This window comes from Mytilus trossulus, unplaced genomic scaffold, assembly GCF_036588685.1.
Source record: "Mytilus trossulus isolate FHL-02 unplaced genomic scaffold, PNRI_Mtr1.1.1.hap1 h1tg000373l__unscaffolded, whole genome shotgun sequence".
NCBI classification, from domain to species: domain Eukaryota; kingdom Metazoa; phylum Mollusca; class Bivalvia; order Mytilida; family Mytilidae; genus Mytilus; species Mytilus trossulus.
This window is the reverse complement of record NW_026963340.1, coordinates 1,759,385-1,784,414: the sequence shown is the minus strand read 5'-3', so window position 1 is coordinate 1,784,414 and position 25,030 is coordinate 1,759,385. Positions and strand designations below refer to the sequence as shown.

The 25,030-nt window shown below is 32.7% G+C and overlaps 1 protein-coding gene across 1 annotated transcript in view; it reads left to right on the top strand.

The window, feature by feature from the left end:
* The first annotated feature begins 4,856 nt into the window (after positions 1 to 4,856).
* Positions 4,857 to 25,030, top strand: part of LOC134701987 (uncharacterized) — a 42,685-nt gene continuing 22,511 nt past the window's right edge. Inside the window, exons 1-11 of the mRNA XM_063563097.1 lie at positions 4,857 to 4,967; positions 12,031 to 12,076; positions 15,050 to 15,140; positions 16,640 to 16,802; positions 17,986 to 18,211; positions 19,651 to 19,717; positions 20,305 to 20,367; positions 22,295 to 22,366; positions 23,041 to 23,097; positions 23,473 to 23,529; positions 24,918 to 25,022. Coding sequence (XP_063419167.1) covers positions 4,966 to 4,967; positions 12,031 to 12,076; positions 15,050 to 15,140; positions 16,640 to 16,802; positions 17,986 to 18,211; positions 19,651 to 19,717; positions 20,305 to 20,367; positions 22,295 to 22,366; positions 23,041 to 23,097; positions 23,473 to 23,529; positions 24,918 to 25,022 — 949 coding nt within the window. The 5' untranslated portion in view covers positions 4,857 to 4,965. The remainder of the gene's footprint in view (positions 4,968 to 12,030; positions 12,077 to 15,049; positions 15,141 to 16,639; positions 16,803 to 17,985; positions 18,212 to 19,650; positions 19,718 to 20,304; positions 20,368 to 22,294; positions 22,367 to 23,040; positions 23,098 to 23,472; positions 23,530 to 24,917; positions 25,023 to 25,030) is intronic.

Genomic DNA, 25,030 nt, shown 5'->3' with positions numbered 1-25,030 from the left:
AGAGAAATCTGCTGGTTTTGCTATGTATAAGGGCTAACAGCAAACTATTTAATACAAACCAAAGTATATTCTACGTTTCTCTCTAAGAAAAAACCAACTTATAATCAAAGTACTGAAGTACTGAACATCGGATGACCACAAGTTCTTGTGGATTGTCAAAAGTAAATGTCACAGAAAAAGATCACATCTCTATACCTGAAATTGAGTTTAATGTACAGAGATACTTTTTTTCTGATACAAGTTCGTGCGTGGAAGATGCATAAATGACAGGAAATTTAACCGCACCGTAATAACTACATGCATGGTATTGTAGTGATACGCATTAGTATATTTGGTACTATAATTATACTTATATAATAATAGTCCAAGAGAATTATACACTGGTTTGTTGTTATATACTATAGTAACATAACAGTTACATAGTTACATGTATATATAGTATATATAATTTTCATCCATTTGTATATATATCATTCAATTATACTATTATAACAATTAGTTTGCGTGCAAGTGCAAGTGCAAGTGCACGGTGGCAACTATCCTGAAAAAAAAATCGATTTTTCAAAACGATTGGATATGATAAACCATTCATTTCCCCCCGAAAAAACAATAACAGAGTTACCGTTCATTACCGGGAGCCAGTTATATTATCTAAATTTCTTACTTTTATATACATTTCTTACGACAAAACATTTTCATATCATTAATTTGTGTTAAAAATTTTTTTTTATGGGAATATATCAATTGAAAAAATAAATTTAAAACAAGCGATAAGGAATGTTATTTTTCACTAGATAGGGTCCATGTGGACCCTTTGGCTAAAATGGCCGTATTTTCACATCACAATTCACTCTGTGTGCAGACAAACCTGTACTTCTAGAAAAGTTTTAAGACATAGCATGCCCTAGATAAATAAATTTCAAAAATAAAAACTTAACAGGATTTTGCAGTGCTCTTTTTTCATTTCTCCAGAAGGTACCAAAATAAACTAAGTTGAGAAAGAGATTTAAGATCTTCCCCACAGGTAATTATTGGATTGAACTGTTTTGTTTGAAATGGGCAATAGATGGACAATATATATGTACATTACATGACAATAATTGGTGACTTAACTGTGTACCAGCGTGGACCATATCAAGCAAAAAAAAGTACACTGCAAAATCCAGTTGAGTTATAAATTTTCTGAATTATACAATGCTTTTGAATTCTAGTTATCTAGGCATGCTTTGTATTCAAACTTTTCCAGATGCACAGGTTTGTCTGTACTTGTTCATAGTAAATTTTGAGGTGAAAATGCAGCCATTTTAGCCAAAAGGTCAACATGAACCATAGTGTCCGCATATCTATGATTTTTATAGATCGGTTGAAAACCCCCAAAAATCAGTCAAACTTCTCAGACTTGCTCCTGAGAACCTTATAAACTGTTCTTTCCTATACCGATCACTAACGATGTTGAACCATAAACCGATAAACGATGTGCAGCTTTGTTTGGAAGGGAAGGGGGCTGCTTCAATACTTAATTGATAGAGGGTTTCGCTAGAGCTCTGTTACCCCAACCTTTTTATATAATCTAAAACTTTATAAATGTAAACATTTTCATATATTGCGTACTGCAGTTAAAAATGAAACTGTTTCCCTTATTGTTTGGGTTTCATGTGGTGTCTAATGTAAGAATGGAATAACTTAGTGTCATGCAAAAGAGAAAAAAACTAGTTGATATATATATATACCGGAAAAAACTTGTAAAACTCACAGTGTCAAATAAAATCCCATTAATGTAAAAAAAAATGTCGTTCAGTGTTAGATTATAATTTGTTAAATAAGGGACGACATCAAAAGATCGATGTAGGACAAAAAAACTTCATTCAAATAGTTTGGGGGTGGGGGTCAACATTGCTGCAAGTTTTGTTAATCTAAAATCGATTTTACATATATCCCTATTGGTCAATCAATTTTTCCAAAATTAAGTTAAGAGAGGGGGGGTGTGGGGGTCAGTGAAAAAAACTATGTGAATTAAGTTTTTTATTCTTCATTGAACTTTTGATGTCATCCCTAAGACTGATCTACTATAACACATATAGTGTTATAGTAGTCTCATTATAAGACCATAATGAAATATAAATTCGATAAAAATATGAAAGAAGTTTAATAATCAACAAAAGGCATACTGAGAAAACACATATGGGGCGTATATACATGTATATAAACTGGTTGCGGGTGCAGGAATTTCTCGCTGCATTGAAGACCTGTTTGTGACCTTCTGCTGTTGTCTGTTCTATGGAGTTGTTGTCTCTTCAACACATTCCCCATTTCCATTCTCAATTTTATGGCAATAAGATAATATTTTGGAAAAATAGAGAATTTAATTTAAACTGTCAAATAATGTGTCATGCCTAGTATGCTAGTTTGTTTGTCGCAATGCGCTTCTTTCAGTCCGGAGAAGATTTCTCTTCCAAATTTGGTGTCCATGCAGCGTCTTATTATAATTAATATTTTAAAAACTTGTGGTATCAGGTTTGCCACTCCCCGAACGTTTCGTGAATGATTCAGGCCTCATCTTGTTGGAAATAGAGCCAAGAGTTTCCAAAAAATAGGACTTACCTAAAGCTAAAGTCATTTATGCTTTAGTGAAAACTGTTGTCGTGTAACTTCGATTGGCGTGAACGGCGTCAACAATTTTATATAAAAAAGAAGATGTGGTATGATTGCCAATGAGACAACTCTCCACAAGAGACCAAAATGACACAGAAATTAACAATTATATGTAACCGTACGCTCTAAACGGCCCCGGAATGACAATGTAAAACAATTCAAACAAGGAAACTAACGGCCTTATTTATACAAAAAAATGAACGAAAAACAAATATGTAAAACATAAACAAACGACAGGCTCCTGACTTGGGACAGGCCGCACATTTATACATAATGTGGCGGGGTTAAACATGTTAGCGGGATCCCAGCTATCCCGACCTCTTACCTGGGACAGTGGTATAACAATACATCATAAGAACGAACTATAAAATTCAGTTGAAAAAGGCTTAACTCATCAGATGGACAAAAATACACGAGAACGTGGCCGGGTATTTGTACATCCCAACAACAAAAAGACACTAGGAACAGATCTGAAAGTACTCGCAGTTCACTGACAGGAACAGATCTGAGAGTACTCGCAGTTAACTGACAGCTAGTTCAAAGCCACTAACAAACAATAATCTGTTCATACTTTTAGTATCCGAAACAGAGTATCAAATTTACGGGTATAAAACATTTTTAGGAAAGAACCAGGACTATTTGTCCGGCCAGTACAATGCGCATGTCACTATTTGTGTGTGCGTGTAATATTATCTTCAGTAGCACCAGGGGGTAGCATATATGTTTGTAATCTTTATTGTAAGGGCCTTATCTTGTTACTGGTAATTGTAATAGTTTTTTCTTTCTTAATTTATATACTAGTACATAGTCCAATCTGGATTACGAATAATAAAAACAAATCATATATATTCCATATTTATTACTTCATCTATTTTATTTCCGTGATGTGGTCGAGGTGACACGGTGTGCTCTTTTTCCCAAATACCTCTTTTCTTTTTTCTCCAAACCCCACCTTTAATGTCCCCTATATGTCATAACCCACTTTTTATAATTATATATCCAACATCCCCACTTTTTGCACATGTATCCTCAAACCCCTCCCCTTAATATATATCCCATTCCAAGGGCTACTTGCAATATTCATTTTTGGAATATAATTATATTTTATTAAGTTAGACATGCCATTGTTAAGGCCTTTCTCAACAACTAGTACTCTTGATTTGAAAATCATTTCCACCATTCATTCGGCTGATTCGAGTCGAATTATTTAGTAAAACTATAGTTCTACGAGCAATTACATTTTATTTCCCATATTCCTTGTGATTTCAATTATTCTTGAGTCTCTCTCTTTTTTTTTTATAGATTATATCATTCTTTGAAGTTCATACTTTCGTATGCCGTTGTCAAATTCTGAAAACTGCAAAATTTATCACAAACGTTGATATCGCCGAATTCAGTCGTGATCTTAAAATTGAAAATCAGTGATCGAATTAAGCGCGCCCCTCCTTGTGCTACTGAAGATAATATCACAAATGTCAAACGCACTCCCAAACGCACATAATATGCCATGCGCATTCCAATGGCCGGACAAATAGCCCTGGCATTATTCGTCCGGCTAGCTGGATAAATAGCCACTCCGTTTAGGAAACAATTGCGCTTTTTGGCGCATCTGTTAGTATGATTGACATGAAACTTTACATGAATTGTGGGATTAATATAGTGTTGCGTTATACTTTCTCAAAATGCGCGGAATACGCAAAACAATTTTCTACAAGTGAAAATTCTTCTTATTGTGTACCAAAAAAGGGAAGGGGTATTTTTAGAGATATAGTTTTTAATATTACATCAAATATGAATTTTCTCTACATTAATATCTTTCATTCGTTTATACAACTAATTTTTTGTTTGTATGTTTTTTTTTTTATCGATAAACAATAAAGTGTTATAGATATGATATTAAATTTTCAACTATAACCACCTACATTTGTATGTTTATATACATTAGGTACCTTCGGAAAACCGAAAATTTCATGAAAGTTGTCTTATTACAACATGTACAAATTGTTTACGACCCTCTCTAATAGAAAATATAGACATCTTCAATAGAGTGAGCATAATTTTATCCATATTATTGCGGTACAATACTCCGAATGTATGCATCTTTCCAGACATCATCCAATCAGGTTTGACATAAAACTCTCATATTACTGCAGTGGTGTTCGCATAACACGTGATATTTGTAACATTCAAAGCTACGTTGTTTTGAACACACGACAGTTAATTATTGATATTTGCTTTTTTGTGAGACTTTTATCCGAATATTTCTGAAATTTGTGTGAAAGTTAGAAGAAAAGGTTTTTGTGAATATCCAAAATGTGAGTATTTATTAATTTATCAATCCATTGTTCATTACTCTTCATTGGTTGCATAGTACACTATAAAACTATTTCACGAAATTGGTGAACCAATGTATCCTGAGCTCATAGATCAAACTGTATCACATTTATGCATTTTATTCTCTTTTGAATTTATTTTTCACTTAGACAAATTAGAGATGTTGTTTGTATGTGCCAATAAATAGCAGCACATGACCTACAAATATATGTTTTCGGATAGTTAAACACGATTCCTGCTTTTTAAAAGTTAACTTTTGAGAGAATTATAAGAACGGGTAGAAAAACATTTATTCAACATTTTAACAAAAGAGGCAGATACCTTTGTAAAGCAAGAAAGGTTCGTTCTATTGATACATGTAGTTGTTCTTAGTAGTGAAAATACAATGCGTAGAAATCTTAAAAGCTAGACACAGGACGCTAACACCACTCCTTTGAATTCTATAAACCACCCTCCAAGGGTGATAAAGAGACGTCAAACCTTAGTGATTCATTCACCATTCTACCATCTAAAATGGACACGACAAGGACGCGACTAGTGACCGCCAAAGGTAGACACGAATAGTCACGTCATATGATATCCTATTCATACCCGTAGCGGGGGGGGGGGGGGGGGGGTGGGGGTTCGGTTCGTTCGGACGAACCCCCCCTTGAAAACAAATAAGCACTGTTAAAGTCGATGTTCTGTTCGAATTGTGACTGTTAAAGTCGAGTTTGTGAGTCAAACGAACCCCCCTTTGGAAATTCCTGGCTACGGGCCTGCTATTGCTGGAACATCCAAGTTGGGTGGACACCTTTGAAAGTTGACGTAAAAAAAACAAGTCATCGGGAATTTAGATAGCAGCTTCGTGGATTTATGAACTCCCTGACGACATCCCAGTGGTACGAGTTAACTTTTTTGGTACGAGTTAACTTGCTTCTGTTTAACATGTGTTCAGGCTCGTTCATTTCATGATCATTAAAATCGGAAAAAATGCCAGTTCGGATCGACCATCCTTCACGACGTTTGGCTCTGAAATTACGTACCAATTCATCATTTCCGACATCTCCTACCCCGTTGATATGCAAAGCCAAAGGGTCTAAGACCCATCACGCAAGTACTAGATTAGGTAATTCAATATGATGCTCATTAAAACATACGGATCTCCTGTAATTGGTGATCTTCTTCTTCTTCATTTTCTGATATACAGTTACAGCTTCATTATTATTGAAGATTACGAACTGTTGCATGCGCGGAGTATATGATATGAACAAAAAATTATCTTTTACTTAGTAGAATACTTGGTGATATTTACATGAAAGAAAACAACAAGTGATTAAAAATATGTACATTGTTATTTATAGAATTAAATTATGTTGTGGAGAACAGTTGGTGTCAACTGATCTCTGTAAATTTCAATGGTTTGACTTGCTTCCACAACTTGTGGCAACATGTTCCATTGAATGATTGTTTGCGGAAAGAATGACCATTTGTAAATGTCTTTAGAGGTGGACATTTGCCGAAATGTTTGAGTATGGAATTTTCTTGTTCTAGTATCTGATGGTATGAGGACTAGTGATGGGATTCAGGGATCTCCATGGATGAAAATTGAACCATGGAGGAACTTTCACCATCATAAATTGTATCTACGCCGTACAGTGTAGCGGTATCGAAAGTATTTCATTCCTCCACATAAGGATAGGTGAACATGCTAATTCATTGCTTATTTAAATTATATTTTCATTATAAATACTATATATAGAAGTATATGTATTTTCCATAATTGCCGTTTGTAACTCTTCAAAGGACAAGCCCTCATGCCCCCTCCCTTTCCCTTAGAATGACAAATAACTATCACAAAGGTCACCATGTAGTTTTCTTGCTTGTTTTGGTAATTGGTATGGGGGTTAAAAATCATGTGGAGATTATTTTTCACGGACACTGTCAAATTCAGAAGTCATGAAACCATTACCGGTATGGTTGATTTGCAGCAACGACAAAACGAGTCGTACGGGTCAAAAAAAAAAATGTATTTTTTAACAAACGTTGTCAAATGAAAAGGTTTTTAATGACTTTATTTAGCAAATCCATGCTATGCAACATGCATCTTTCAAGTCTGAATAGAAACCGGAAATGCGGATGTATCATTTTCATTGTAAACTACGAAATGAATTCGGAATTACGATACGATATTTCTTTACAGGAAATATTAAAAGTTTATAATTTTTAACTTTTAAAGTAATTCTATATTATCGTTACAATACAGCAGTACTCGAGCTATTTGAAATGAAATAATAATTACTGTTTTACGTTTTATTTTGTAAATTTTAAAAAGGGGGATGCTGATTGCGTAAGTCAAAACAAAAGCACGTGTTCGACTTGTTAAAATTTGTAACTGGATTATTAATTTATTTATTTAATCTAAATTATCATAAGCATTTGCAGAAACTTAGTTAAATAATTCGACAAATGAATCGTCTATCTTCAGATAATATTCTCCTTTCTGGTTTGTTGATCTACCTGTACAAGCTCAGGTACAAATGATTAGCGATTTTAATCCGGATATCCCCTAGGCGTGAGAACTGTATTGGATTATACTATAAAAAAAAGCCTGAGTGTTATGCAATTACATGCATTTGATTAAAATTGCTACAAAAATGGCGTCAGGCTATAAAAACGACCACAGTTTTTCGAACGATGGCGGAAGACAATTGAACGATGGAGCAAGTCATTTGACCATGGCGGAAGACATTTGAACGATGGCGGGCGCCATCGTTAAATAGGTCATGGAGATCCCTGGGATTGCAATGAGTCCATGGATGACCTTGTACAATGTAGAACATGATAAGTCTGGTTTTGAGACGGCGGTCACTGAGTGAGGGCCATTGTAGTTCATTTAACATGGATGTTACACTACTGGTGTTGTGGTAATTGTTACATACATATCGGGCCGCACACCTGTCCTCTGTACCATTTCTAGCTTATTTTTATAATCTGCTGTGTGTGGATCCTATAGACTACAGGCATATTCAAGTTTTGGTCTCACTATTGATTGGTAAGCACGGGATTTGATACTGGAGTTAGAAATTTTTAAGTTTCGCCTAAGAAAGCCAAGAGATTTATTTGCATTTGATACGATGTTGTTGTAGTGAATGTTCCATTTTAAGTTAGACTGTAGGGTTACGCCAAGATATTTTGCAGATGTTACTAATTCTAAAGTATGGTTATGAAGGATGTTATCGTGTTTAAATGGTTGTTTTTGTTGTGTGATGGTTAAGATAGTGCATTTTCCAGGATGGAAGGCCATGAGCCAATCAGCCTCCCATTTCGCTGCTGCATTAAGATCTTTTTGTAAATTTGTGCAGTCTTGTTGACATGTAATTTCTCGGTATATAATACTGTCATCAGCGAAGAGTCGTAGTTTGCTGTGTTCCAGGTATTCTAGAAAATCATTAATGTATATTAAAAAGAGTATAGGCCCAAGGACAGTTCCTTGGACAGATCGCAATACTGGTATACCTTGTATAATGTATATATAATATTGGTGCCAGTATTGTAACTTTAAAAAAACCATCCCAGAGCATTGCCAGACATCATTATTATTTCATGTATTTGGTCTAACTCTATCTGTATTTAATCCATACTGAAAATTGTAGTTTTTGGTAAGTACTATTTCTTGATACATTAAAATACATGTAGGTTTGACAGTGATAAACTAAATACTACAAATGAGTAATTACTTTGTAATTTGTAAGAATAGTACATGTATATATAATATTGATGAAAGGCAAGTTTTAATTCATGACATTTGTGGCAGGATTGCTTCCCTTAGAAAACGTAGTAGATACTTAGTCAGCCGTAAGCGGTTGAGCTAAGGAAGTACTTCTTTAGCTCAGTCGGTTAGCGCGCTGCCTTGTACCACAGATGTCCCGGGTTCGAGTCCCGATGGAGACAAGCAATTTTGTAATGAAATTCGTGCTCTCCGGTTACACAATCAAAGATGATTTGACAAAGTTATTTTGTCTGTGACATGCTTCAAAAAGATAAGATCTTAATATTGCCTTAGACTATAAAATATATCTTTCAAATTATGAACCAAAGTTTATATTTCCCAGGTATTCATATGTTTTGCACACATTTTTTTTTACCCACCTACACTGTATGATAGAAGAGGGACATTATGTTTTCTCGTCTGTGCGTCTGTTTATCCGTCTATTTGTTTGTCTATCCAGCTTCAGCCAAGTTCAGGTTAAAGTCACTGCTTCATACTTTGTTCATATGATGTCTCATGTTAAGAAGTTTCTGTCAGTCACATGTCCAATGTCCTTGACCTCATTTTCAGGATAACTATATTAGGCATGTGTGTACCTTGCAAGGTCCATGTCCATCAGACAGTTTTCACTTGACCTCAACCTCATTTCATGGAGCAGTGAACAAGGTTAAGTTTTGGTGGTCAAGTCTCATATCTCAGATACTTCAAGCAATATTTATAGTGTATTTGGTGTATGGAAGCACTGTAAGATGTACATGTCCAAATGACAGGTGCCATCTGACCTTGACCTCATTTTCATGGTTCAGTGGAATAATAGTTTTTGTGTTTTGGTCTGTTTTTCCTTTATGCAATAGGTCTACTATATTTGGTGAATGGAATGATGGTAAGGTGTACATGTCTAACTAGCAGTTGTCATCTAATCTTGACCTCATTTTCATGATGAAAGCTAAGTTTTAAAAAAATTGTCTTTTTTATGATACTGAAAATTACTATCATATAAAAAAGAAGATGTGGTATTATTGCCAATGAGACAACTATCCTCAAAAGACCAAAATGACACAAACATTAACAACTATAGGTAACTGTATGGCCTTCAACAATGAGCAAAGCCCATACCACATAGTCAGCTATAAAAGGCCCAGATAAGACAATGTAAAACAATTCAAACAAGAAAACTAACGGCACTTCATACTATATATATATCCAATAGGTCAACTGTATTTGGTGTATGGAAATATTTAAAGATCTCTATGTCCATGATGTCAGTCGTGTAGGTTTTATTTGACCTCGACCCCATTTTCACGGTTCATTGCTCATTGTTAAGTTTTTATAAGACTCCAAAAAATTTTTTGGATTGTATAATGGTATGATGTTGTGTGTCTGACTGTGTGGTCGCTGTCCGGAGACACATTGGTTTAATAACTTTAGTTTGAGTGAATAGATCTTCATGAAATTTTTTCAGAAGATTCAATACCACAAAAATATGTTGGAATTAGGGGCCAAAAAGAAGCATGTTTCTGGTTCCAAAACAATCAAGACAATAACTTGTGTTTTAAGTGTATGGATCTCTCTGAAATTGTACTACAAGGTTCAATCCTGCAATGGATTTTTACCATTTTTGAAGGGCTTCCTTTTTTTTAATTTTTTAAAATTTTGAACTTCGTTTTAAGAAGAAATCTTTAATTGTGCACATAGTTTTTTTTAGATCTTTGACCACATAAATTTTGTGACAAAAACCTATATTATGTCAAAAATTTTATCACAATCCAAATTCAGACAGAATCAAGCTTGAATATTGTGACCAAATTTGCCCCAACTGTACAAGGTTCAACCACTGGGGTCTTATAAAGCTGTGCCCTGCGGAGCACCTGGTTGTCTTTTGGTCTGTTAAACTATAAGTAGTAGGTCAACTATATTTGTTGTTACTTGTATGGAGGAATTGTTAGCTGTAAATGCCTGTCTGGCATGGTTCATTTGACCTTGACCTCATTTTCATGGTTCATTTGTCAATGTTTGATTTTCTTGGTTGATGTTAAGTTTATGTGACAGTTGTAATAAAACCTTTATATTTATGACCATCAACATAATATCAGTGATTAGTTAAGAAGGAGAGACATTTCAATGTGTACATGTGCACTCTTGTATCATTTCATGATGGTCATTTGAGACTTTGAATTACCTATTTTTACAAGAATTGTAAACTTGTACAACACCTGCCCTGGGTGTATTAGTTGCTATAAAAGTCTTCTGAACTTAAAGGTAACTGACAGTGACACTATGTAAAAAGGTAATTGCTGTAAATTGAAACAACAGCTGCTAACATGGCTAATGCAAATATATCAAGAAATTTTCCAGAATTTTTCTTTTGTAATTTACAAAGTTTCATTGTAAGATTAAGCTGGTTATGCTTCATTTGTCATGTTTATATTTCTTTCCTGTAGTCATATAGCATTTAATAGTACCCTTAAGAATACTTGTTTTGATCAAGGAAGGCTGCACTATCATATGTGATGTTTTTTTATGTACACCTAAAGGCATTGTAAAGTATTTGGTAATTTATGGGTGTTATTCTTATATCATAAACACAGAACCCAAAAGGCTATAAGCTACCAATGTACCCTATTGTCGCCTACATGAATAATTACTTCACTGTTAACCTAAATTTACTAATCTGTATCAGCTAGAATATTTTCTTTAACCTTTGGTTTAATAGATAAAATACATGACATCTTTTGTTTTGTTGCCATCTAAGACATCGTTCAGCAGGTTTTGAGCTAATTTGGCACAAACTTAAACCCTCTACAACCCTATTAATGGTCAAAAGGCAAAGATGGAAGAGTCAAAATATTTACACTGTGAACAGAACCCACCTCCTCTTTGTTGAAAACTTTTAAACTAGCAATTACTTATTTTAAACATCAGTTAATTTATACCAAATATATAAAAAAAATCTTATACAAAGTTTCCTTATCTTTTGGGCTTCCAGCTTACCAATCGAAAGATTTTGCAATGTTTTATGACCAGTAAATGAAAATAGCACTCTCCATACAAGTCACAATTGTATTTGAAGTAAGGTTACCACAGGAAGATCTTCAACACAGAGCCCTGGCTCACATCAACAGTAATTAAGCTATACCAGGGCCCCAAAATGGAAAGTGTAAAAACTAGCTCTTTATGTCTGCTTACTAACAATTAATATATATACAAAATATGTGCCTATACATGAATATACATTGTAGTATTAAGCCTATCAATTAAATTTGTAGATTATGATAACTTATTGATTATTCCAGGGAAAGAAGAAGTACAAGATTAAATAACACAGCAAATCAGAATACTGTAAGTTTGATCATTTCACAATTTCTTTTCTAACTAAAATTGTGCCCACTTTTTGGCAATTCTTTAATTTTCTTATAATTAAAATTGGTTTTCAGCACACTTCCAGCTGACATTTAAAATTATCTGTGAATGAGTTTTTTGTATTCGTTTCTGGATAAAAGTAATGATTATCAAATGTTAAGTTCATTTTTTTCTGCCATTCTTGTCAGACTTTCTATTTGAAAGATATGCACATTGACAAAAAGTTGAACTTTCAAAATCTTTTAATGAATACTTGAAAGATCACTGACATTATGGAATTTCTGTTGATAAAATTGTGATCATGTAATCTTTTTAATGTAAAATTTGGTGCAAATGTCAAAAATAATTGTATTTATAGCATCTATGTCTAGTTTCAGTGGAAATACCACATCAGAAAATGAAGAAAGATTAATTGGTTTGACAAATATATATGCCTTTCTAAAGGTGGTTTAACTGTATTTAAAATGTATACTGACATCTGATAAGTTTCAGATACTTATGCATGTTATGATAAAATCGAGCAATGGAAAAATTTCTCACCCTTTTCACAGTGTATCCTAAACTCTGTCAGACCGACAAAATGTCATACAAAAATCATTCGAAATTGCTATGAGGATGGATATAAAAAAAATCTTAAAATGCACAAAAGAGCTGCAAGTATTATTATACTTGATAGTACATGTATAGCATTTTCTTGGTTTTCGCACAATGACTTTAGTTTAAGTAAATAGAAATCTATGAAATTTTGACACAAGGTTTATGACCACAAAAGGAAGGTTGGTAGTAATTTGGGGAATTTTTGTCCTAACAGTTTAGGAATAAGGGGCCCAAAGGGTCCAAAATTAGACTTTGTTTGATTTCATCAACATTTGAATAATTGGGGTTGTTTGATATGCCAATTCTAACTGTGTATGTAAAATCTAAATGTTTGGTCCTGTTTTCAAATTGGTCTACATTAAGGTCCAAAGGGTCCAAAATTAAACTTAGTTTGATTTTGACAAAAAATGAAGCCTTGGGGTTCTTTAATATGCTGAATCTAAAAATGTACTTAAATTTTTGATTATTGGCCCAGTTTTCAAGTTGGTCCAAATAGGGGTCCAAAATTAAACTTTGTTTGATTTCTTCAAAAATTGAATAAATGGGGTTCTTTTGATATGCCAAATCTAACTGAGTATGTAGATTCTGAATTTTTGGTCCTGTTATCAAATTGGTCTACATTAAAGTCCAAAGGGTCCAAAATTAAACTTAGTTTGATTTTAACAAAAATTGAATTCTTGGGGTTCTTTGATATGCTGAAATCAAACATGTACTTAGATTTTTGATTATGGGCCCAGTTTTCAAGTTGGTCCAAATCATGATCCAAAATTGTTATATTAAGTATTGTGCAATAGCAAGAAATTTTCAATTGCACAGTATTGCCCAATAGCAAGAAATCTTCAATTGCACAGTATTGTGCAATAGCAAGTATTTTCAATTGCACAGTATTGCGCAATAGCAAGAAATATCTAATTGCACAATATTGTGCAATAACAAGAAACTTCAAATTGAGTTATCTTTCTTTGTCCAGAATAGTAGTTGAATCAACTTAAATCATTGTTTTATACAATATACAATGTATATTCACTTTTACTACCAAATGATAAATTCAAACAATCTTTACCATTCAGTGATAACAAGCACTTTCTTTTACATTTTAATATTTTATGATGTATTTAAATGAGTAATTATTGTTGCAAACTCCATTAGAAATTTGAATTGAGATTGGTTTTGGAATAAAGGAAAGGGGGATGTAAAAAAAAATGGGGGGTCAATTTTACTCATTTGAAATTTCATAAATAAAAAGAAAATTTCTTCAAACACTTTTTTGAAAAGATTAATATTCAACAGCATAGTGAATTGCTCAAAGGTAAAACGAAAATTTTAAGTTCATTAGACCACATTCATTTTGTGTCAGAAACCTATGCTGTGTCAACTATTTAATCACAATCCAAATTTAGAGCTGAAACCTCTTTATTCTAGTGGACCAGTCTATTATGTTTTTTACATAAATGCATGTTAAAAATTATTTCTGTACAACATGTTTGCATTTTTTATCAGTTTTTGTTCTTGAATATTATTACTCACTTTAGTTTCCTGAAATTGACAATGAGCAACCTCAGTCTGATCTGTTTAGGAAATAATGGTTTAATTTCTTCTTTGTCCGTGGACACGATGTAATGCAATGTTTATGATAGCTGAGCAATAATATTTCATCTAAATAAAAATTTAAGAAATGTCATGAATTCAGAATAGCATATCAAACATTTTGTTAGAAAGGTGAAATATATATTTTTTGGAAGATTTTTTTTTCTTTTCTTTTTTGAACTGACCAACCTGAGTTTTTCATAGGAAAAATCCGTAAACCAAAAAGTTTAAAAACCCTGGCCTTATTGTGCATTTACATTTTGGACCCTGAATTGAAATTAGTCCATATGAAGCTTTGAAGAGTTAAAAATTAAACTTTGTTTGAATTCAACTAAATTTCAGGGCTGTAACTAGCCCCTTTTATTACTGAGGCAAAATATATTTGCCAAGCATGGTGAGGCGAAATTTTTTTGGTAAGGGGAAGCTCTGAGAAAAATAACTCAAAATCGTGTATTCTAAGCGTTTCCCTGACTCCTTCTTAAATAGAAATGCAAATCATTTTTAGTAATTTTTTCGACAATATTATGGTCTCAAAGCAAATAAAATAGATTCATTGTTATTCAAGACTTTAAAGTTTTACAGAAATTAAAAAAACATTAAAAGACTGATATGTAGGATAAAGCAAAAATCGTAATTTTCATAATCATTAATACTTTAATTTTATAGAATATTTGTTTTTATTTGAAGGTTGAGGAACAGCTTTGTAGAAATTTCTATTTCTAAACTATCTGATGAATAAAAAGCTTTTAATTCTCTATCTTTTTATAGGAAACATTTCCTGAAAATCAGGCTGAACAATATATCAGGTTGAAGAAAGACAAAGACGGTTTTGTTGTAAGATATATAGATGATACAATTGGTAAGGATATATATTTTCATTGGTTGTAGTTATTAGCTCACCTTTCGTGAAAGGACTTGTGAGCTTTTTCAATCACTTGGTGTCCGTTGCCCTTGTCCATCATCCGTCCAGTGTTAACAATTTTAAAGACTTTCTCCTTTAAAAACTTCTGAACCAATTTTAACCAAACTTTAGTTAAATGATTCTTAGGGTATCTAGTTTAACTGTTTTGTCAAAAAGCATGGCAGTTATGGCTAAAAATAGAAGATAGGGGTAAAACTGATTTTTTTGGGGTATTGCCTTTGAATTGATAATTTTAGAAAGTTTTGCAGTTTTTAGTTATAATCTTGAATATTATTATAGATAAAAATGAACTGTAAACACCAAACATGTTCAGCAAAGTTAAGATCTACAAATAAGTCAGTATGAAACAAAATTGTTGATTAACATCTTAAGGAGTTATTGTACTTTTAAAGTAGATTATTTTTATGTTGCCTTGATGGAGTCTAAAAGTGAGACATAGGTATGCTGTTTCCAGCGTCAGCGGCGACGTAATGGTGTCAACAATGTATAAGTTTGTGATTTTAGTTTAGTTTATGAAGAACGGCAAGGGTTAGGTCAACCAAATTTGGTATGCAGTTGTATAAGCATTGGCACATCTCATTTCCATGGAGATTATTTGACCCTGCCCCCTCAGTTATGGTTTATTGACTTCAAAACTTTTGCTTATTTTACATGTACAAATGTATTAGTTAGTGATAAGGTCAGTTTATGGGGAACCACAAATGGTAGGTCAATGATATTTGGTATGCAGTTGTATACGCTTTGGCACATCTCATTTCCATGGAGAATATATGGCCTTGCCCCTTAGTCCAAGAATTTTGGAACTTATCTTAGTTTACATGTATTAGTTTGTGATTAGATCAGTTTAAGATACACTGCTGATGGATTTTTTTGCACCAAAGGGAGATAATTTAGAGCTTTTATCATGTTATAACATTTTAAAAGTCATCTAGGTCCAATTGATTCTTTTGGTTAATATTTGTTCCATATCATAAAGTTATTACTGATGGTGTAATAGATAAAATTTGTAATGAAAAAGAAATGTTTAGCTTTTTGCTGCAATTTTTGCACCCGCAAACCTCCTTAAGACAATTTTTCTTAATTTGAAAAAAAATGATGGAGTATAAGAAGGAAAATTAAATGTGAGCAATTCAGGCTCTTGAGAGCCTCTTGATTTCTTTTTACTGTAAGGTTGGTAACGGTTGAGATTTTATATATATTTTGTTAAACACTTGTTACCACTTTACTGTGACTTAGTCATATTACCACCTTTACCTTATTTATCCTGTGTCAGAAACTATGCTGTGTAACTATATTCAGAGATATATCAAGCTTGGACAATTATTAGAGTTTGCACATTTTCTTTTTGTTCATCTATACCTCTAATGCTTAATCATTAAGGAACCTTTTGGATTTCCCTTTCTTAACACCTTTTCAATTCTATGGTTTTTAAACAGGAAAAGGGGTGTTTGCTGAAAGATCTTTTAGCAAAGGTGAATTTCTTTTGGAATATGATGGGGATCTTGTTTCGAACAAAGAGGGAACTAGGAGATTGGAGGAACACAGCAATACCTTTGGCTGCTATGTGTTTTTTTTCAAGTATGGAGGCAAAAGTTTAAGGTAGGTGTTTAGCCTTTTTTACTTTTAGCTTTCCTGAAAGGAAATGTGAGCTTTTGCCATCACTTGGCGTCCATGGAATATACCTGTCGTCTGTCGAGTGTCAAACATCTCCTCTGCTACATGTGAGTCTACCATGATGAGTTACAGATAAAGTTTATGTTTTGTTCTGCTGTGATGAATTTTGCCAAATATGTAGGCTTTGTTTTGCTTTGAAGATTTTAACAGAAACTACGGGATTTAGACTGAAGTATATTTTGAAAAAATAGTTGTACATACTTTTCCTGTAGGCCAACATAATTTAATTTGTATAAAGAATATTTCATTACATATTAAAGAAATAGTGTTTATCTGTTAGGTTTATTATTTAGCTAACAATTTGTTTCAATATGCAGTGATCATGGCAATCAGAAAACATAAAAAAACAGTATTTGAATAATGATACTCAGACACTTTATGCATGAAACTAGGGGTAAAAATGAGATTGAAATATTCACAATTTTACCGCAACCATTGTTAATCATGCATATATTTAGGAGCAGTGAAGACACCTTTATTTGAATTTGTTTTTGATTAGTCAGCAGGTCAAATGGTCATGGTCACACTTACTGGATGAAATACAATGTTTCTTTTGAAAATTTGTTTCAGATGCATAAGTTCTTTAAGCCTTTGTTACACAGCAAAATTGTTCTTGAATATTATGACATAAAGAAAACATCCCACTTACTATCATTCTTTTTCTATATAGTTCTTTTATGATATCACTGAATAAACTATGAATTACTTTGGGAAAGTTTAAGTAAACTACATGTAGTATGCTTTGTTCTGAATTCTTGCAATTGTTTTACTAGTCATTTAAGTTCATTCTCTTCATTAAAATGTTAAGCAGTCATAATTTTTTGCTTATCTTATTAGAAATGATTTTAGATACAAAAGTAGAATAGTTTAATTTTCAGTTCTAACAGTCTTCATCATGTTCATGGCTAATAAGAAAATTACATAGGCATGATAGGTGAAGACTTTTAGGTAGGGAAGAGGACTGTTGATTTTTGGATTTTGGTGTCAGTAGTTATATATAGGTCAAAGGTCAATGTCACCCATACTGACATACAAGTAGTCATCTGAAAATTTTGAATTTTACCTTGAAACAAACATTGTCATTTTTGTATCTCAATCATTATTTTAGCATAGATGCTACTTTTTCTAAACAAATGGGAAGGTTTGTTAATGATGGAGTTGGAGCAGATGAGAATGCTTTAATGAAAAGAATTGTTGTGGATGGGAGCCCACATTTAGTTTTATTTGCCAGAAGGGATATATATATAGGAGATGAAATCAGATATGACTATGGTGATGTTAGTCGAAACCTCCCATGGAGAAAGAGACCACTAACAGATGAAAAAAAAAATACGGTAATTTCAATTTGAATTGAAAAAAACGGTCCCATATAAATATGTTTCTGTTACCGCCAAACAAAGATGAAGACTTACAGTCCTTTTATAATCATTTGTCATTCTTTTTTACATCATAAGTGGTGTAGATATTATATACAAATTGGTACTTAGGTTTCAGTTATAACAGACACACAGTTTTTGTCTACCCTGCAACTGTAGTTGCAAAAGCAAGACATAGCCATCCTACATTCCATTGTTGTCCACAAATATTCACTCTGTGGTGAAAGTTTTTTAAATTAAAATAACTTTTTTCAACTATCCCAGATTTCTACAAATCTTGCAGTAGGTGAGACACAGGGTTCACGGAACCCTTGTGGAACCCTTGTGATTTTTTTTATGAATTTATCTTTCTTTAAGTGTTAACTCTTAGATCGATTGTGATTTTTCTGAGAGTGAAAGTGTTATACTTAGATATAAAAATAAATCTACATACGGTTGCGTTGGTATATATATTCTTCGAAATGACGGCCTTTTGGGGTTTCATCCATATTCTCAAATAATTTGGCAGAACTTGAAGATAAAAAACAAAGAAATATATTCCATGTTTTCATGTCATTTTTCTGAAAAGATAAATCCTGTTTCCCTTGTCTTCAATCAAAATTTTATTTTCACATTTCTTTGGTTAATGACTTGTGACATGTGGGTATTATGTTTTCTGGTCTGTACGTCCGTTCCTCTGTCTGTCTGTTTGTCCGCTTCAGGTTAAAGTTTTTGGTTGAGGTAGTTTTTTATGTAGTTTAAGTCCAATCAACTTGAAACTTAGTACACATGCTCCCTATGATATGATCTTGCTAATGTTAATGCCAAATAAGAAATTTTCCCCTATTTTCACAGTCTGCTGAATATAGAAAATGATAGTGTGGATGGGACATCCTTGTACTGGGGACACATTCTTGTTTGTTATTGAAATTGTTAAACCTATCATTTTAAGATAAAATTGCAATGTTAAGGCACTAGTTCCCAATCTATCTTGATTGTTCAAATTTAAACGCAAGCTGTTTTTTTTAAAGATCAATTTAATTCAGAGCAAGTGATAACAGGCTCTAACATTTCTCCAATATGAATGTGTGTTAAGCAATCATCCATTTATTTATCTGCATTTGCTGTGTGGCAGAGTGATTTCATGTGTATTACAAAGTTACTTAAGTAAGACATAGTTCAATTCTTTACTTATACTCTCAGTTCTGCACTGTTAACAGGATTCTGAAAATGTGTGTTTACATTTTATTATTTCCCTATAATATGTGTCATTCTCATGCAAGCTGGGCTTTTTCAAAGTATGCAGGTATTCACTTGTATGAATTGTGTTATATCCCAACAAATGATACTTTGTTGATATTTACTTTATTTATGTGTAAACTTTGTAAACTTTGTAAAATTAAATGTATATCTTACAGACATTGAAAGAATGTTGTGTTTCAATAAGAAGACTGGAGATTAAAGATGATAGTCATAAAGTGGCATGTATGTTATATGAATTTGTATAGAAGTTCTGAGCTAAAGAATGTACTTGGGTGAAATTTAAAAAGTCTAGAATTTAGAATTGATAATATAAAACAGAAGAGCATTAAACAAGGAACAAGACAATAGCAATCAAAACCAAGGAGTAAACAAAGACTCACAAAACCAAAGGACATTAAATAATAATTAAGAAAAAACATGATCTCCACTAAAAACCGAGAGTGAAATCAGGTGCTCTGGAAGGGTAGGCATTTCCTGTACCGTACATGGCACCTGTCATGTTATTTCTTTGTTCAGTTCGGTTATGATTGAAGGTTATTATGAAACATTACAATATAACAATATCAATATTTTTTTCCGAAGTACTGGCTACAAGGGTACTGGTGATAAATATTACAAAATGTAAAATTCTAACATGCAAGTTTCACTGATGAGAAATCTAAAAGTTAATGAGTTACACATAACACATATTTTGCACATATTATTTATTTTGTTCTTAAAAAGATTGAGTTTGGTTAGGTTAAATTGATATGTTGAGTAAAACAGCATGCATATATTGTTAATTCTTTCATAATCTCAATTATTCATAGGCAATAGAGAGGCATATTCTGACAGTGATAGTGATATTGAGAACTTGACAAGGAAACATAGAGGTATGTCTTTTATTATCATATACTTAGACTAAATAACATATGATTTTTACTGTATGATAATATCATTGAATTACCGTAAATTCCATATTTTTCGAATTGGTCCTTAGCGGGCTGATATGAAAAGTTCCGGAAAATACACTTCAATGCTACGTTTTTTTGTGAAAACTATTACAAAGTAGTGTACAAAACAATCATTTGGATACTGGAAAGTATATTTTGTGAAATAATAAAAACAAAAATAAAAAAACCCAACAAATTATTAAATAAATGCATTGTTTAAAAGTTTCAAACATAATTTAGAAAGTTACTTTAAAAAGTTGCCAAACAGCTGTCTTCATTATGTGTATTGTTAATTTTTGTTTGTTTTTGTCGATTCGTCCATATTAAAATGTTTTTCTCCTCTATTGAGGCAAATGATAGAAAAATTTCATATCGAATTTACTAAATTTGGGGTCTGACGTCCGTGAACTTTTCAATCTTTAAACTTCTATTACAGAACCATGTAAAAGGATCAATATACGAATCAGTTATTTTTTCTCCATGGTTGAAGCATATGATAAAAAGATCATAACATGTCATTTTGCCAATCGCATGTATTATCAGCCATCGGTCGATATCAGCCCTCGAGCCATGCAACTCTCGGGCTGATATTGAACCTAGGGCTGATAATACATGCGATATGAAAAATGCCATGTGATAATCTGATAATACCACATTCCTTTTGAAATTGTATTCAATATCAATTCGCTATAGGTCCAGGTTGAATCCACCATTTTTTTACATTTGAAAATGTCTGTACCAAGTCAGGAATATGACAGTTCTTGTCCATTCGTTTTTGATGTGTTTTTTTTTTTGTGATTTTACTTTTTGGTATTGGACCTAGTTAGAAGCATAGTAATTGTATGCCCCAGTGAAAGTTATTTAGTAATAACCTTTTGCATTTGTACACATAACACTGAATGTTTAAGGAATAATTAATCCAAGAATTAAAATTAAGAAAAACATTCAATATGTGACCAACCAACACATAAATGCATGAATGTGCCTACCACATGAGTTAATCATCAGAGTTTTTCAGTCAAGCTTTTATTTTTATGCCCCACCTAGGATAGTAGAGGGGCATTATGTTTTCTGGTCTGTGTGCCTGTTTGTTCATTCGTTCAGTCTGTCTGTTTACATGTCTTTATAGCTTGTTGTTCTGTGTGAGCCAATGCTCGATTTTGAAGGCTGTTCCTTGACCTATAATAGTTTACTTTTATAAATTGTTATTTGGATGGAGAGTTGTCTCATTGGCACTCATACTACATCTTCCTACATCTTGCTAATGACTTGAGTTACTTTCATATGAAAGAGTATATTATATATTGTTAATATCAAGTTTTTAGCTTACCTGGTTAAAATCTCCAGGTGGCAATTGAGATAAATAGAGGTGGATTTAGAGGGGGCCGCTCCTCCTTTTCTAGGAAAATTTTGGTTGACTATATTGAAAATCACTGAAGCATGACTGTAGACTGTAGCACTTATGAAAACTTCTGGATCTGCCACTAATGAATTTTTCAGATAACTTGAAAATACTTACATAAAGGAAAAAAAAAAAAAAAAGAAAATACTTACATGTAGATAGCAAATGGAATATTATCTTCCATAGTACTATAAAAATCAAGTAACTCATGCAACTAGTTGATTTCATTTAAGAATATAAATATTCAAAATATAAAACCTTAACCTTAAAAGCTTTAAATTTTCTTTCATGTGAAAAGCGTATCATAAGATTGGAATAAAGCTTTGACATTGGGATGTCTCCTATTTTCAAACTGCCAGACCCCATATTTATTTTTGATTAGTTTTAATTGAGATAAACCCTTAGCAAAACATTGCATACACTCTTGTTTTTATACGACCGCAAATTTTGAAAAAAATTTTTTAGTTTTGAAACTACCATCTGATGATGAAGATGAGGAGAAACAAGAATTAGACCTAAGTAATGAGAATAAACAAGGTAACTTTGAATAATTAAGTGTATCCATACATCTTTCCTACATGGTTCAATTAATTCATGAAATCTAGAGAACATTTCATAGAATATTTACAGAATTCGTTCGAAGCAATAGCATCATTTGCTGAGCTTGTTTAAGATGTTTTACTATATCATATATATGCATGTTCTTCCTGTTAATTGAGTGTAAAGTTTGAATTTTTGTGTTCTTTTTTTGTATCATTTTCAATCATCTACATCCTAAAAATCATTATCACACTGCAGGTAAATTATCATGTTGTGATTGGTTAAACACTGTCACATGGTTACCCCCTATGGATTTGTAGGGGGTTAGCTACGTTGTAACTTCTGTCAATGGTGACTTCATCTATTGATGTTGTTGGGTTTCATTGTTTATTTTTCTTTGGAACCCAGCAGGAAAAGTCCTGTTTGCAATATTTTCTGCATACAGTTTACTACTGACCTGTACAAAACCATAGAGGGATATTAAATCCGCCTGCCTCATCACCTATGTATTTTACTAACCCTCTTTGGATCTGTAGGGAGTCAGTAACAAACCATATAACTTATAATATTGGGACTGATAAGTGTGCTATCCTTGTTCAAGGCCACATTTATATTTGAATCTGGAGCCATGATTTATCATATGTCATTATATTTCTCCTGTTTAATTTTAGTATTGAATCAACCACCAGAAGATGAGGAAGTTGGTAGTAATATTGGGGTTAGAGAAGGTAATGTGAACTTTGTAAAAATCATGCTCAAATTTTATTTTGGGAACAATGAATTTTGTATTGCTATGCAATACTCTCAGTGTGCTGGATACTATCCATGCCATTCTGTTTCCACCCTTATTATCTTAAACATTATCATAGATGTAGATAAACTGTAAAACGCAAAAATGTTCAGCAAAGTATGATTTACAATTCAGTCAATATAACTTAAATTGTTAATTTGCCTTAAAGAGTTATTAGCGTTTAAAGACAATTTTAAACAATTTGTTCATCATGTTTGTTAACTTTAGATAATCTTCTCCTCTGAAACTACTGAACATTTTGCAGCCAAACTTATTTTAAATGATCCTTAGGATGTTTCCTGTTTTATTTTAGTTTTGATACAACCATTAGAAGATGAGGAAGAGGGCAGTAATATTGAGGTTGAAGAAGGTAATGTGAACTGTTGTTCAGGTATATTTCCGATTGTGAATGGGTTTCGGACATTAATTGTCTAAATCAAGCCAGAGCTTTGTCCTTAGTATAAATTTGCTTGGCTGTATTTACTTTTTTTATGACCCTGTCACAAAGTGGTTTGGGCCATATAGTTTACCCTTGTCTGTCTTTCTGTCATTCAAACAGCAAACCATTATACTGGCTTTTAAGCTCAGGGGGGCCATAATTTGACGTCTGTCGTCTTTGTCGTCTGTCATCGTAAACTATTTAAAAAATCTTCTTCTCTGGAACTACTGGGCCAAATACCTTCAAACCTTAACTAAATATTCTTAGGGTATCTTGTTTGTAAATTGTATCCAAAGTTTTGATCCATCGACAAACATGGTTGTCATGGCTAAAAATAGAACAAAAGTGTAAAATGCAGTTTTTGGCTTATATCTAAAAAAAATCGATTTCACAGGCTGATATATTTTTATGCCCCACCAACGATAGTAGAGGGGCATTATGTTTTCTGGTCTGTGCCTCCGTTCGTCTGTTCGTCCATTCGTTCATTCATCCTGCTTCAGGTTAAAGTTTTTGGTCGAGGTAGTTTTTGATGAAGTTGAGGTCCAATCAATTTGAAACTTAATACACATGTTCCCTATGATATGATCTTTCTAATTTTAATGTCAAATTAAAGTATTGACCCCAATTTCATGGTCCACTGAACAAAGAAAAAGATAGTGTGAAGCTCAGGTTAAAGTTTTTGGTCAAGGTAGTTTTTGATGAAGTTGAAGTCCAATCAACTTGAAACTTAGTACACATGTTCCTTATGATATGATCTTTCTAATTTTAATGCCAAATTAAAGTATTGACCCCAATTTCACGGTCCAGTGAACATGTAAAATGATAGTGCGAGTGGGGCATCCATGTACTATGGACACATTCTTGTTTTGGGTTTATTTGAAGGAAAGATAAAGTTGGGTATTAAGAGTTGCAGCTCATATATATGGATAACAATAAAAATAAATATACTGGAAGACATGTACTCAAATTCATATGAAAATCAAACTTCAGATAAATTTAACTGCTAGTATACTGTTGACAATATATGCCAAAATTTCAGAACCTCACTTAAAAAACAATGATTGGTACATGAAGAGTTGTAAAGCCAGACTGTACAAAACATCACTTTAATGATCAATTGACATGGTAAAGGACATATGCATGATGTTAGGTACTCACACTTCAAAGGCACATGTTATTTTACAGAGTCATTTTACTATGTTTGATTTGTTCTTCATGAATTGAGATTATTCTAAGTGGCATTCCTTATTTTGTTTTCCAAAATTTTGTAAAACAATTATAGAAGCATTATTTATTTTTTCTTTTGTTATTTATTGCAGAAAAATCTGAAGGGGAAACTGAAAAGCTATTTGTATGTGCCCTATGTGATAAAAAACTAAGAAGTAGAGAATCATTTCTGAGCCATATGGGTGTGCATTTCACTGGTAAGAAT